At 60.4% G+C, this 11,861-nt stretch overlaps 1 protein-coding gene across 1 annotated transcript in view; it reads left to right on the top strand.

Annotated features, from left to right (window-relative positions):
• The first annotated feature begins 328 nt into the window (after window positions 1–328).
• The window catches only part of LOC144490076 (ras-related protein Rab-1B), a 29,911-nt gene continuing 18,378 nt past the window's right edge, over window positions 329–11,861 (top strand). The window contains exon 1 of the mRNA XM_078207884.1: window positions 329–478. Coding sequence (XP_078064010.1) covers window positions 465–478 — 14 coding nt within the window. The 5' untranslated portion in view covers window positions 329–464. The remainder of the gene's footprint in view (window positions 479–11,861) is intronic.

Below are 11,861 nucleotides of genomic sequence, written 5' to 3'. Positions count from 1 at the left end.
CCTGTGACCTCTCTGTTCCCTCAGCCCAGCTGGACTACAGCTCCCGGCGGGCCCCGCGCCGGCGGCGATGCGCTGCGCATGCGCCGTAAGCGACCGGGCCCCGCGCCTGCGCACGGAGAGCCCGAGTCCCACGCCTGGGCACTGAGAGCCCTGAACCGCGACTGCGCACTGAGAGCCCTGAACTGCGCCTGCGCACTGAGAGCCCGGTACCCGCGCCTGCGCACTGAGAGCACAGCACTGCGTCTGCGCAACGAGGGCGCTGAACTACCCCTGCGCACCGAGATCAAAGAACCGCGCCTGCGCACAGAGCAGCTCGGCCAGCTCGACCCCGCGTCACTTCCGGCGGGCGGCGCCGCCATTTTGGGGATTTTTTTTCTCTCTGTCCCCCGAAAAATAACCGTCCGGAATCATCTTTGTGCCGGTCCGAGAGGGAGCGAGAGCCCGGGAGGCGGCTCGGGATCGCCATGAATCCGGAATAGTGAGTGTGGCCCGGGCGGGGGGGGCGCGGCGCCTCGGGATTATTGTCCTCCGACCCCAAACCCATTAAAGGGGAGGTCTCGGGGTCAGGGGGAAGCCCCGCCCCCTCCCTGACCCCCTCTGACCCCTCAGTGACTCCTGCGACCCTCCCCAGTGACCCTCCTATTAGCCCCTCGCTCTGACCCCTAATGACCCCCCGTTGACCCCAGGCAGCCCCTGATGACCCCCCACATGAACCCCACTGACCCTGAATGACCCCCTCTGACCCCCCAGTCACCCACTGCAAACCCCCTCCCACAGTGCGGCGCTCCCTCAGCACTGACCCTCTGACAGTGCGGCACCCCCTCAGCACTGACCCTCCCACAGTGCGGCGCTCCCTCAGCACTGACCCTCTGACAGTGCGGCACCCCCTCAGCACTGACCCTCCCACAGTGCGGCGCTCCCTCAGCACTGACCCTCCCACAGTGCGGTGCTCCCTCAGCACTGACCCTCCCACAGTGCGGCGCTCCCTCAGCACTGACCCTCCCACAGTGCGGCGCTCCCTCAGCACTGACCCTCTGACAGTGCGGCACCCCCTCAGCACTGACCCTCCCACAGTGCGGCGCTCCCTCAGCACTGACCCTCCCACAGTGCGGTGCTCCCTCAGCACTGACCCTCCCACAGTGCGGCGCTCCCACAGTGCGGCGCTCCCTCAGCACTGACCCTCCCACAGTGCGGCGCTCCCTCAGCACCGACCCTCCCACAGTGCGGCGCTCCCTCAGTACTGACCCTCCCACAGTGCAGCCCTCCCTCAGCACTGACCCTCTGACAGTGCGGCACCCCCTCAGCACTGACCCTCGCACAGTGCGGCGCTCCCTCAGCACTGACCCTCCCACAGTGCGGCGCTCCCTCAGCACTGACCCTCCCACAGTGCGGCGCTCCCTCAGAACTGACCCTCCCACAGTGCGGCGCTCCCTCAGCACTGACCCTCCCACAGTGCGGCGCTCCCTCAGCACTGACCCTCCCACAGTGCGGCGCTCCCTCAGCACTGACCCTCCCACAGTGCGGCGCTCCCTCAGCACTGACCCTCCCACAGTGCGGCGCTCCCTCAGCACTGACCCTCCCACAGTGCGGCGCTCCCTCAGCACTGACCCTCCCACAGTGCGGCGCTCCCTCAGCACTGACCCACAGTGCGGCACTCCCTCAGCACTGACCCTCCCACAGTGCGGCGCTCCCTCAGCACTGACCCTCCCACAGTGCGGTGCTCCCTCAGCACTGACCCTCCCACAGTGCGGCGCTCCCTCAGCACTGACCCTCCCACAGTGCGGCGCTCCCTCAGCACTGACCCTCCCACAGTGCGGCGCTCCCTCAGCACTGACCCTCCCACAGTGCGGCGCTCCCTCAGCACTGACCCTCCCACAGTGCGGCGCTCCCTCAGCACTGACCCACAGTGCGGCACTCCCTCAGCACTGACCCTCCCACAGTGCGGCACTCCCTCAGCACTGACCCACAGTGCGGCGCTCCCTCAGCACTGACCCACAGTGCGGCGCTCCCTCAGCACCGACCCTCCCACAGTGCGGCACTCCCTCAGCACTGACCCTCCCACAGTGCGGCGCTCCCTCAGCACTGACCCTCCCACAGTGCGGCGCTCCCTCAGCACTGACCCTCCCACAGTGCGGCGCTCCCTCAGCGCTGACCCTCCCACAGTGCGGCGCTCCCTCAGCGCTGACCCTCCCACAGTGCGGCGCTCCCTCAGCACTGACCCTCCCACAGTGCGGCGCTCCCTCAGCACTGACCCTCCCACAGTGCGGCGCTCCCTCAGCACTGACCCTCCCACAGTGCGGCGCTCCCTCAGCACTGACCCTCCCACAGTGCGGCGCTCCCTCAGCGCTGACCCTCCCACAGTGCGGCGCTCCCTCAGCACTGACCCTCCCACAGTGCGGCGCTCCCTCAGCACTGACCCTCCCACAGTGCGGCGCTCCCTCGGCACTGACCCTCCCACAGTGCGGCACTCCCTCAGCACTGACCCTCCCACAGTGCGGCGCTCCCTCAGCACTGACCCTCCCACAGTGCGGCGCTTCCTCAGCACTGACCCTCCCACAGTGCGGTGCTCCCTCAGCACTGACCCTCCCACAGTGCGGCGCTCCCTCAGCACTGACCCTCCCACAGTACTGACCCTCCCACAGTACTGATCCTCCCACAGTGCGGCGCTCCCTCAGCACTGACCCTCCCACAGTGCGGCGCTCCCTCAGCACTGACCCTCCCACAGTACTGACCCTCCCACAGTACTGATCCTCCCACAGTGCGGCGCTCCCTCAGCACTGACCCTCCCACAGTGCGGCGCTCCCTCAGCACTGACCCTCCCACAGTGCGGCGCTCCCTCAGCACTGACCCTCCCACAGTGCGGCGCTCCCTCAGCACTGACCCTCCCACAGTGCGGCGCTCCCTCAGCACTGACCCTCCCACAGTGCGGCGCTCCCTCAGCACTGACCCTCCCACAGTGCGGCACTCCCTCAGCACTGACCCTACCACAGTGCGGCGCTCCCTTTTGGTGTTAGATACTGTCTATGGCAGCGGTGGGATATCTGATTGTTAAATTCCTCATCCCACCATCGACCGGGGTGGGAGGTACCCTCGTGCCATGAAGATGTTCTGTGCCACATTGCCGTGACTCTGTGATGATGGAAACATTTTTCCTTGCTTCTTTGTTTGTGGTTTGTTGCTGTTCCAAAATAATTACTGGCAAGTCTGAGAGGCCAAGTGTGAGCATCAGACATAGGGAAGGATGTCAAAGATCGAACAGCCCAGCTCGATCGGCACGCTAACCACAAACACTCACTCCCTCCACCCCCGACGCACAGTGACAGCCGTGTGAACCGTCTACAAGGCGCACCGCAGCGACTCACCAAGGCTCCTTCCACAGCACCTTCCAAACCCACCACCTCTACCATCTAGAAGGACAAGGGGGGACAGCAGACACATGGGGAACACCCCCACCTGCAAGTTCCCCCTCCGAGCCACTCACCATCCCGACTTGGAAATATATCGGCCGTTCCTTCACTGTGGCTGGGGTCAAAATCCCGGAACTCCCTCCCTAACAGCACTGTGGGTGTACCTACACCACACGGGGACTGACTGATGTCCAATCAGAATCCCGGAACTCCATCCCTAACAGCACTGTGGGTGTACCTACACCACACGAAGACTGACTGATGTCCAATCACAATCCTGGAGCTACCTCCCTAACAGCACCGTAGGTGTGTACAGGCAGGAATCATGTCTGATGTCCTTCCCTCTGTTACCCACCTTCCCTCTCCCCGCCCTGGGACCGCGAGCCCAATTCTAGTTGTCGCCACCATTCTCCCCCCAGTCTTGAAACCGCTGCCCTGTCTGCGTCTGGTGCAGGAAAGCTGGGATCTTCCTGTTCGATTGATGAGTAGAGACTTCCCCACCAAGCAGCCCGGCACAGACAGGTTCGGGCTGGCCTGTGATGCTCCCTGCAGTCAATCAGCCTGTCTAGCACACATTGCCTCAGCATCGCATGTGTGCGCGCTTGTCTGTACATGAGGATCTGCATGTGTGTGCTTGTATCTGTCTGAGTGTCTATATGTGTGTTTATGTCTGTACGTGAGAGTCTGGGTGTACTTGTATCTGCCTGAGTCTGTGTGTGTGCGCGCTTGTAAGTGTGTGACGATGTGCATGAGAGCGTGTGCTTGTAACTGAGAGGTTGTGCGTCTGTGTGAGGGTGTGCGTGAGAGTGTGTGTGTGTTTGCCTGCATCTGTCTGTGTGAGTGCGTGTGTTTGTGTGAGTGTATGTCTGTGTATGAGTCTGTGTATGTGCGCTTGCGTCTGTCTGTGCTTGTATCTATCTGTGTGTGTGTGTTCCTGTGTGTGTGCACCTGTGTGTAAGTGCGTCAGGAGATCTCGGAGATGCTTGCATTGTAACCATCTTCAAGAAAGAAACATGTCCGACTGCGGAAAAGTCAGAGGGATTTCCCTGCTCTCTGCCACGGGAAATTTCATCGCGGGAATCCTCCTCGACCACCACCTCCCAGTGGCTGAAGAGTCCCTGAGTCTCAGTGCGGCTTCCGCCCATCAAGAGACAGAATGGACATAATCTTCAGCAGGCGGTAAATCCCAGGGACAGTGCAGGGAGCAGCATCAACCTCTGCGCACAGCCGCCTTCGATCTCGCCAAGATCTTCGACTCTGTCAGCCAGGAGGGATTGGGGAACATTCTCCTCAAATTCGGCTGCCCGCAGAAATCTGTCCCCATTCTCCACCCGCTCCACGATGACGTGTGATCCTGACCGGCGGAACCACCGCAGACCCGATGTGTGTGCAAACTGGGGTCAATCAGGGCTGCGTCATCGCAACAACTCTCTTATCCGTCTTCCACGCAGCAACACTCCACCACATCACTGTGGAGCTAACCTAGGGGACAAGCGGGAAACTATTCAACTCCCCCGATGCCTCCAGGCCAGAACCAAGACCATCCCAACCTCTGTCATGGAGCTGCAGTACACAGATGATGCCCGTGTGTGTGCACAGGCAGAGGGCAGGCTGCCAACCACCCTTGACACGTTGACTGAGCCTTTGAGAGAATGGGCCTCAGACTAAACACCCGGGAATCAAAGGTTCTGTACTAGCCCACTCCTGCCACACAAAACTGCCCACCCTGACCACCAACACCTCTACTTTCTCAGAAGGCTAAGGAAATTCGGCATGTCAGCTACGACTCTCACCAACTTTTACAGATGCACCATAGAAAGCATTCTTTCTGGTCGTATCACAGCTTGGTATGGGCTCCTGCTCTGCCCAAGACCGTAAGGAACTACAAAAGGTCGTGAATGTAGCCCAATCCATCACGCAAACCCAGCCTCCCATCCATTGACTCTGTCTACACTTCCCGCTGCCTCGGGGAAAAGCAGCCAGCATAATCAAGGACCCCCACGCACCCCGGACATTCTCTCTTCCACCTTCTTCCGTCGGGAAAAAGATACAAAAGCCTGAGGTCGCGTCCCAACCGACTCAAGAACAGCTTCTTCCCTGCTGCTGTCAGACTTTTGAATGGACCTGCCTCGCATTAAGTTGATCTTTCTCTACGCCCTAGCTATGACTGTAACACTACATTCTGCACCCTCTCCTTTCCTTCTCTATGAACGGTATGCTTTGTCTGTAAAGCGCGCAAGAAACAATACTTTTCACTCTATCCCAATACATGTGACAATAAATCAAATCAGGAGCCACGTTGAATCCCAGGACAAGGCGGATCATTCCCAGGACAAGGCGGATCATTCCCAGGACAAGGCGGATCATTCCCAGGACAAGGCGGATCATTCCCAGGACAAGGCGGATCATTCCCAGGACAAGGCGGATCATTCCCAGGACAAGGCGGATCATTCCCTATATGTTGGGAGCCTCCTCTCGGAGAGGGCGGATATTGACAATGAAATCCAGCATCGGCTCCAGTGCGTCAGGACAGCCTTCAGACACGTGAAAAACGGAGTGCTCGAAATGTGTTGCACAGTGAAGAAAGTTATCTTCGATTGCAACGGGATCTTGATCAATTGGGCCAGTGGGCTGACGAATGGCAGATGGAGTTTGATTTAGATAAATGCGAGGTGATGCATTTTGGTAGATTGAACCAGGGCAGAACTTACTCAGTTAATGGTCAGGCGTTGGGGAGAGCTACAGAACAAAGAGATCTCGGGGTACAGGTTCATAGCTCCTTGAAAGTGGAGTCACAGGTGGACAGAGTGGTGAAGAAGGCATTCGGCACGCTTGGTTTCATCGGTCAGAACATTGAATACAGGAGTTGGGACGTCTTGTTGAAGTTGTACAAGACATTGGTAAGGCCACACTTGGAATACTGTGTGCAATTCTGGTCACCCTATTATAGAAAGGATATTATTAAACTAGAAAGAGTGCAGAAAAGATTTACTAGGATGTTACCGAGACTTGATGGTTTGAGTTATAAGGAGAGGCTGGATAGACTGGGACTCTTTTCTCTGGAGTGTAGGAGGCTGAGGGGTGATCTTATAGAGGTCTATAAAATAATGAGGGGCACAGATGAGCGAGATAGTCAATATCTTTTCCCAAAGGTAGGGGAGTCTAAAACTAGAGGACATAGGTTTAAGGTGAGAGGGGAGAGATACAAAAGGGTCCAGAGGGGGCAATTTTTCCACACACAGGGTGGTGAGTGTCTGGAACGAGCTGTCAGAGGTAGTAGTAGAGGCGGGGACAATTTTGCCTTTTAAAAAGCATTTAGACAGTTACATGGGTACGATGGGTATAGAGGGATATGGGCCAAACGCGGGCAATTGGGACGAGCTTAGGGGTTTAAAAAAAAAGGGCGGCATGGACAAGTTGGGCTGAATGGCCTGTTTCCATTCAGTAAACCTTTATGACTCTGAATCCTGGGCTTCAAATCCAGCATCAAACTCACGGTGTACAGAACAGCCTTGATCCTAGCCCTCCTGAATGCTTCAGAAACATGGACAATGTACAGTAGGAAACCTCACAACACCAGGTTAAAGTCCAACAGGTTGATTTGGAATCACGAGCTTTCGGAGCGCCGCTCCTTCAGCACTCACCTGATGAAGGAACAGCGCTCCGAAAGCTCGTGACTCCAGATCAACCTGCTGGACTTTAACCTGGTGTTGTGAGACTTCTTACTGTGCTTACCCCAGTCCAACGCCGGCATCTCCACATCATGGACAATGTACAGTCTCCAATCCCTGGGGAGATATCAGCAATGTTCCCTCCGCAAAATCCTGCAAATCCACAGGGGGGATAGGCGTACCAGTGCGAGCGTCCTCTCGCAGGCCGATATCCCCAGCATCGAGGCACTGGGCAGGCTCCACCAGCTGTGATGGGTAGGCCACATTGTCCGACACAGGACACCAGGAACAAGTGTCGTACCCCGAGCGCCGCAGTGACGCGCGATCACGAGGAGGGCAGAGGAAACGTGAGAAGGAAACTCCCGTAATAAACGCAGCGTCCCCATCGACACGAGGGAACGGCTTCCCCAGAACGCACACACTGCAGAAGAAGCTTCCGCGAAGGCGGCAGTCACCTTGAGCGTCACCGGGCGGCGCACGTGGAGGCCAGACATGAACAGCGGAAAGAGAGCGCAGGATCCAGATGGCCCAGACACCCCCCTCGTCAGACACCCCCCCCCTCGTCAGACACCCCCCCCCTCGTCAGACACCCCCCCCTCGTCAGACACCCCCCCCCTCGTCAGACACCCCCCCCTCGTCAGACACCCCCCCCCCCCTCGTCAAACCCCCCCCTCGTCAAACCCCCCCCCTCGTCAGACACACCCCCCTCGTCAGACACCCCCCCCCTCGTCAGACACCCCCCCCTCGTCAGACACCCCCCCCCCTCGTCAGACACCCCCCCCCCTCGTCAGACACCCCCCCCCTCGTCAGACACCCCCCCCCTCGTCAGACACCCCCCCCCTCGTCAGACACCCCCCCCCTCGTCAGACACCCCCCCCCCTCGTCAGACACCCCCCCCCCCTCGTCAGAAACCCCCCCCCTCGTCAGACACCCCGCCCCTCGTCAGACACCCCCCCCCCTCGTCAGACACCCCCCCCCTCGTCAGACACCCCCCCCCTCGTCAGACACCCCCCCCCTCGTCAGACACCCCCCCCCTCGTCAGACACCCCCCCCCTCGTCAGACACCCCCCCCCTCGTCAGACACCCCCCCCCTCGTCAGACACCCCCCCCCTCGTCAGACACCCCCCCCCTCGTCAGACACCCCCCCCCTCGTCAGACACCCCCCCCCTCGTCAGACACCCCCCCCTCGTCAGACACCCCCCCCCTCGTCAGACACCCCCCCCCTCGTCAGACACCCCCCCCCTCGTCAGACACCCCCCCCCTCGTCAGACACCCCCCCCCTCGTCAGACACCCCCCCCCTCGTCAGACACCCCCCCCCCTCGTCAGACACCCCCCCCCTCGTCAGACACCCCCCCCCTCGTCAGACACCCCCCCCCTCGTCAGACACCCCCCCCCTCGTCAGACACCCCCCCCCTCGTCAGACACCCCCCCCCTCGTCAGACACCCCCCCCCTCGTCAGACACCCCCCCCCTCGTCAGACACCCCCCCCCCTCGTCAGACCCCCCCCCACTCGTCAGACACCCCCCCCCCTCGTCAGACACCCCCCCCCCCTCGTCAGACACCCCCCCCCTCGTCAGACACCCCCCCCCCTCGTCAGACACCCCCCCCCTCGTCAGACACCCCCCCCCTCGTCAGACACCCCCCCCCTCGTCAGACACCCCCCCCCTCGTCAGACACCCCCCCTCGTCAGACACCCCCCCCTCGTCAGACACCCCCCCCTCGTCAGACACCCCCCCCTCGTCAGACACCCCCCCCTCGTCAGACACCCCCCCCTCGTCAGACACCCCCCCCTCGTCAGACACCCCCCCCTCGTCAGACACCCCCCCCTCGTCAGACACCCCCCCCCTCGTCAGACCCCCCCCCCTCGTCAGACACCCCCCCTCGTCAAACACCCCCCCCTCGTCAGACACCCCGCCCTCGTCAGACACCCCGCCCTCGTCAGACACCCCCCCCTCGTCAGACACCCCCCCCTCGTCAGACAGCCCCCCCCTCGTCAGACAGCCCCCCTCGTCAGACACCCCCCCCTCGTCAGACACCCCCCTCGTCAGACACCCCCCTCGTCAGACACCCCCCTCGTCAAACAGCCCCCTCGTCAAACACCCCTCCCCCTCGTCAAACACACCCCCTCGTCAAACACCCCCCCCCTCGTCAAACACCCCCCCCTCGTCAAACACCCCCCCCTCGTCAAACACCCCCCCCCTCGTCAAACACCCCCCCCTCGTCAAACACCCCCCCCCTCGTCAAACACCCCCCCTCGTCAAACACCCCCCCTCGTCAAACACCCCCCCCCTCGTCAGACACCCCCCACCCTCGTCAGACACCCCCCCCCCCTCGTCAGACACCCCCCCCCTCGTCAGACACCCCTACCCCTCGTCAGACACCCCCCCCCGTCAAACACACCCCCCCCCCCCTCGTCAGACACCCCCCCCCTCGTCAGACACCCCCCCCCCCGTCAAACACACCCCCCCCCCCTCGTCAAACACACCCCCCCCCTCGTCAGACACCCCCCCCTCGCCAAACCGGCGCCAGAATCTGCCGCTCTAGGATTGGACTACTCAGCCATCGCGGAACCCAGCTCCCCGGAGCGGAAGCAAATCCCTCTTGACCCTGAGAGACTGTCAGAGAAGAACAAGATGTTTGCGCGCGTGCCTGCGTCTGTGTGTGTGTGTGCGCGCGTGTCTGTGTGTGTGTGTGCGCGCGTGCCTGTGTCTGTGTGTGTGTGTGTGTGCCTGTGTCTGTGTGTGTGTGCGCGTGTCTGTGTGTGTGTTTGCGCGCGTGCCTGTGTCTGTGTGTGTGTGCGCGCGTGCCTGTGTCTGTGTGTGTGTGTGCGCGCGTGCCTGTGTCTGTGTGTGTGTGTGTGCGCGCGTGCCTGTGTCTGTGTGTGTGTGCGCGCGTGTCTGTGCGCGCGTGTCTGTGCGCGCGTGTCTGTGTGTGTGTGTGCGCGCGTGCCTGTGTGTGTGTGCGCGCGTGCCTGTGTGTGTGTGCGCGCGTGCCTGTGTGTGTGTGTGCGCGCGTGTCTGTGTGTGTGTGCGCGCGTGTCTGTGTGTGTGTGTGCGCGCGTGTCTGTGTGTGTGCGCGCGTGCCTGTGTCTGTGTGTGTGTGTGTGCGCGCGTGTCTGTGTGTGCGCGCGTGCCTGTGTCTGTGTGTGTGTGCGCGCGTGCCTGCGTCTGTGTGTGTGTGTGCGCGCGTGCCTGCGTCTGTGTGTGTGTGTGCGCGCGTGCCTGTGTGTGTGTGTGTGTGTGCGTGCGTGCCTGTGTCTGTGTGTGTGTGTGTGCGTGCGTGCCTGTGTGTGTGTGTGCGCGCGTGCCTGTGTGTGTGTGTGCGCGCGTGCCTGTGTCTGTGTGTGTGTGCGCGCGTGCCTGCGTCTGTGTGTGTGTGCGCGCGTGTCTGTGTGTGTGTGTGCGCGCGTGTGTGTGTGTGTGTGTGTGTGTGTGTGTGTGTGTGTGTGTGTGTGTGTGTGTGTGTGTGTGTGTGTGTGTGTGTGTGTGTGTGTGTGTGTGTGTGTGTGTGTGTGTGTGTGTGTGTGTGTGTGTGTGTGTGTGTGTGTGTGTGTGTGTGTGTGTGTGTGTGTGTGCGTGCCTGTGTCTGTGTGTGTGTGTGTGCGTGCCTGTGTCTGTGTGTGTGTGTGCGCGCGTGCCTGTGTGTGTGTGTGCGCGCGTGCCTGTGTCTGTATGTGTGTGTGCGTGCCTGTGTCTGTGTGTGTGCGTGCGTGCCTGTGTGTGTGTGTGCGCGCGTGCCTGTGCCTGTGTGTGTGTGTGCGCGCGTGCCTGTGTCTGTGTGTGTGTGTGCGCGCGTGTGTCTGTGTGTGTGTGCGCGCGTGCCTGTGCCTGTGTGTGTGTGTGTGTGTGTGCGTGCGTGCCTGTGTCTGTATGTGTGTGTGCGTGCGTGCCTGTGTCTGTGTGTGTGTGTGCGCGCGTGCCTGTGTCTGTGTGTGTGTGTGCGTGCGTGCCTGCGTCTGTGTGTGCGTGCGTGCTTGTATCTGTTTATTTGAGTGCGTGTCTGTGTGAGTGTGGAATTGCCAGTCTTTACGCATGAGTGTCTGCATTTGTCTACCCATGTGCGTTCCCGTGTGCGTGTCCATGTGTGTACCTGCATCTGCCTGTGTGTGCGAGTCTGTGTGCGTGCGAGCGTGTCTGTATATATCTCAGACACAGATCCGTGGCCTGTGTAACAGGAAATGGTACTCGAATCCTCCCGGGAATTATTGAAAATCAAAGAACAGAGGTGAGAGAGAAGCTCAAACAATCCCAATTACTGGCGACAAAGTACAGGGAACACTAACAGGAGCAAAGACTGACCCAGACCCTGGTCCTGCTGGCCTGTATGCTGGCCACACAGATAAAACATAGAAGCAGGAGGAGGCCATTCGGCCCTTCGAGCCTGCTCCCCCATTCATTCTGATCATGGCTGATCATCAAATTCAATATCCTGATTCCCCCCTTCCTCCCTCGATCCCTTTAGCCCCAAGAGTGATATCTAATTTCTTCCTGAAATCTCACAACGTTTTGGCCTCAACTACTTTCTGTGGGAGTGAATTCCACCACCCTCTGGGTGAAGAAATTTCTCCTCACCTCAGTCCTAAAAGGTTTACCCCTTATCCTCAAACTCTGACCCCCTAGTTCTGGACTGCCCCCACCATTGGGAACATTCTTTCTGAATCTACCCTGTCTAACCCTGTTAGAATTTTATAAGTTTCTATGAGATCCCCTCTCACTCTTCTAAACTCCAGTGAATATAATCCTAACCGACTTAGTCTCTCCTCATATGACAGACCTGCCATCC

The sequence above is a fragment of the Mustelus asterias genome, unplaced genomic scaffold (genome assembly GCF_964213995.1).
Source record: "Mustelus asterias unplaced genomic scaffold, sMusAst1.hap1.1 HAP1_SCAFFOLD_2849, whole genome shotgun sequence".
Classification (NCBI taxonomy): domain Eukaryota; kingdom Metazoa; phylum Chordata; class Chondrichthyes; order Carcharhiniformes; family Triakidae; genus Mustelus; species Mustelus asterias.
This window is presented reverse-complemented; position numbering and strand designations above follow the sequence as displayed.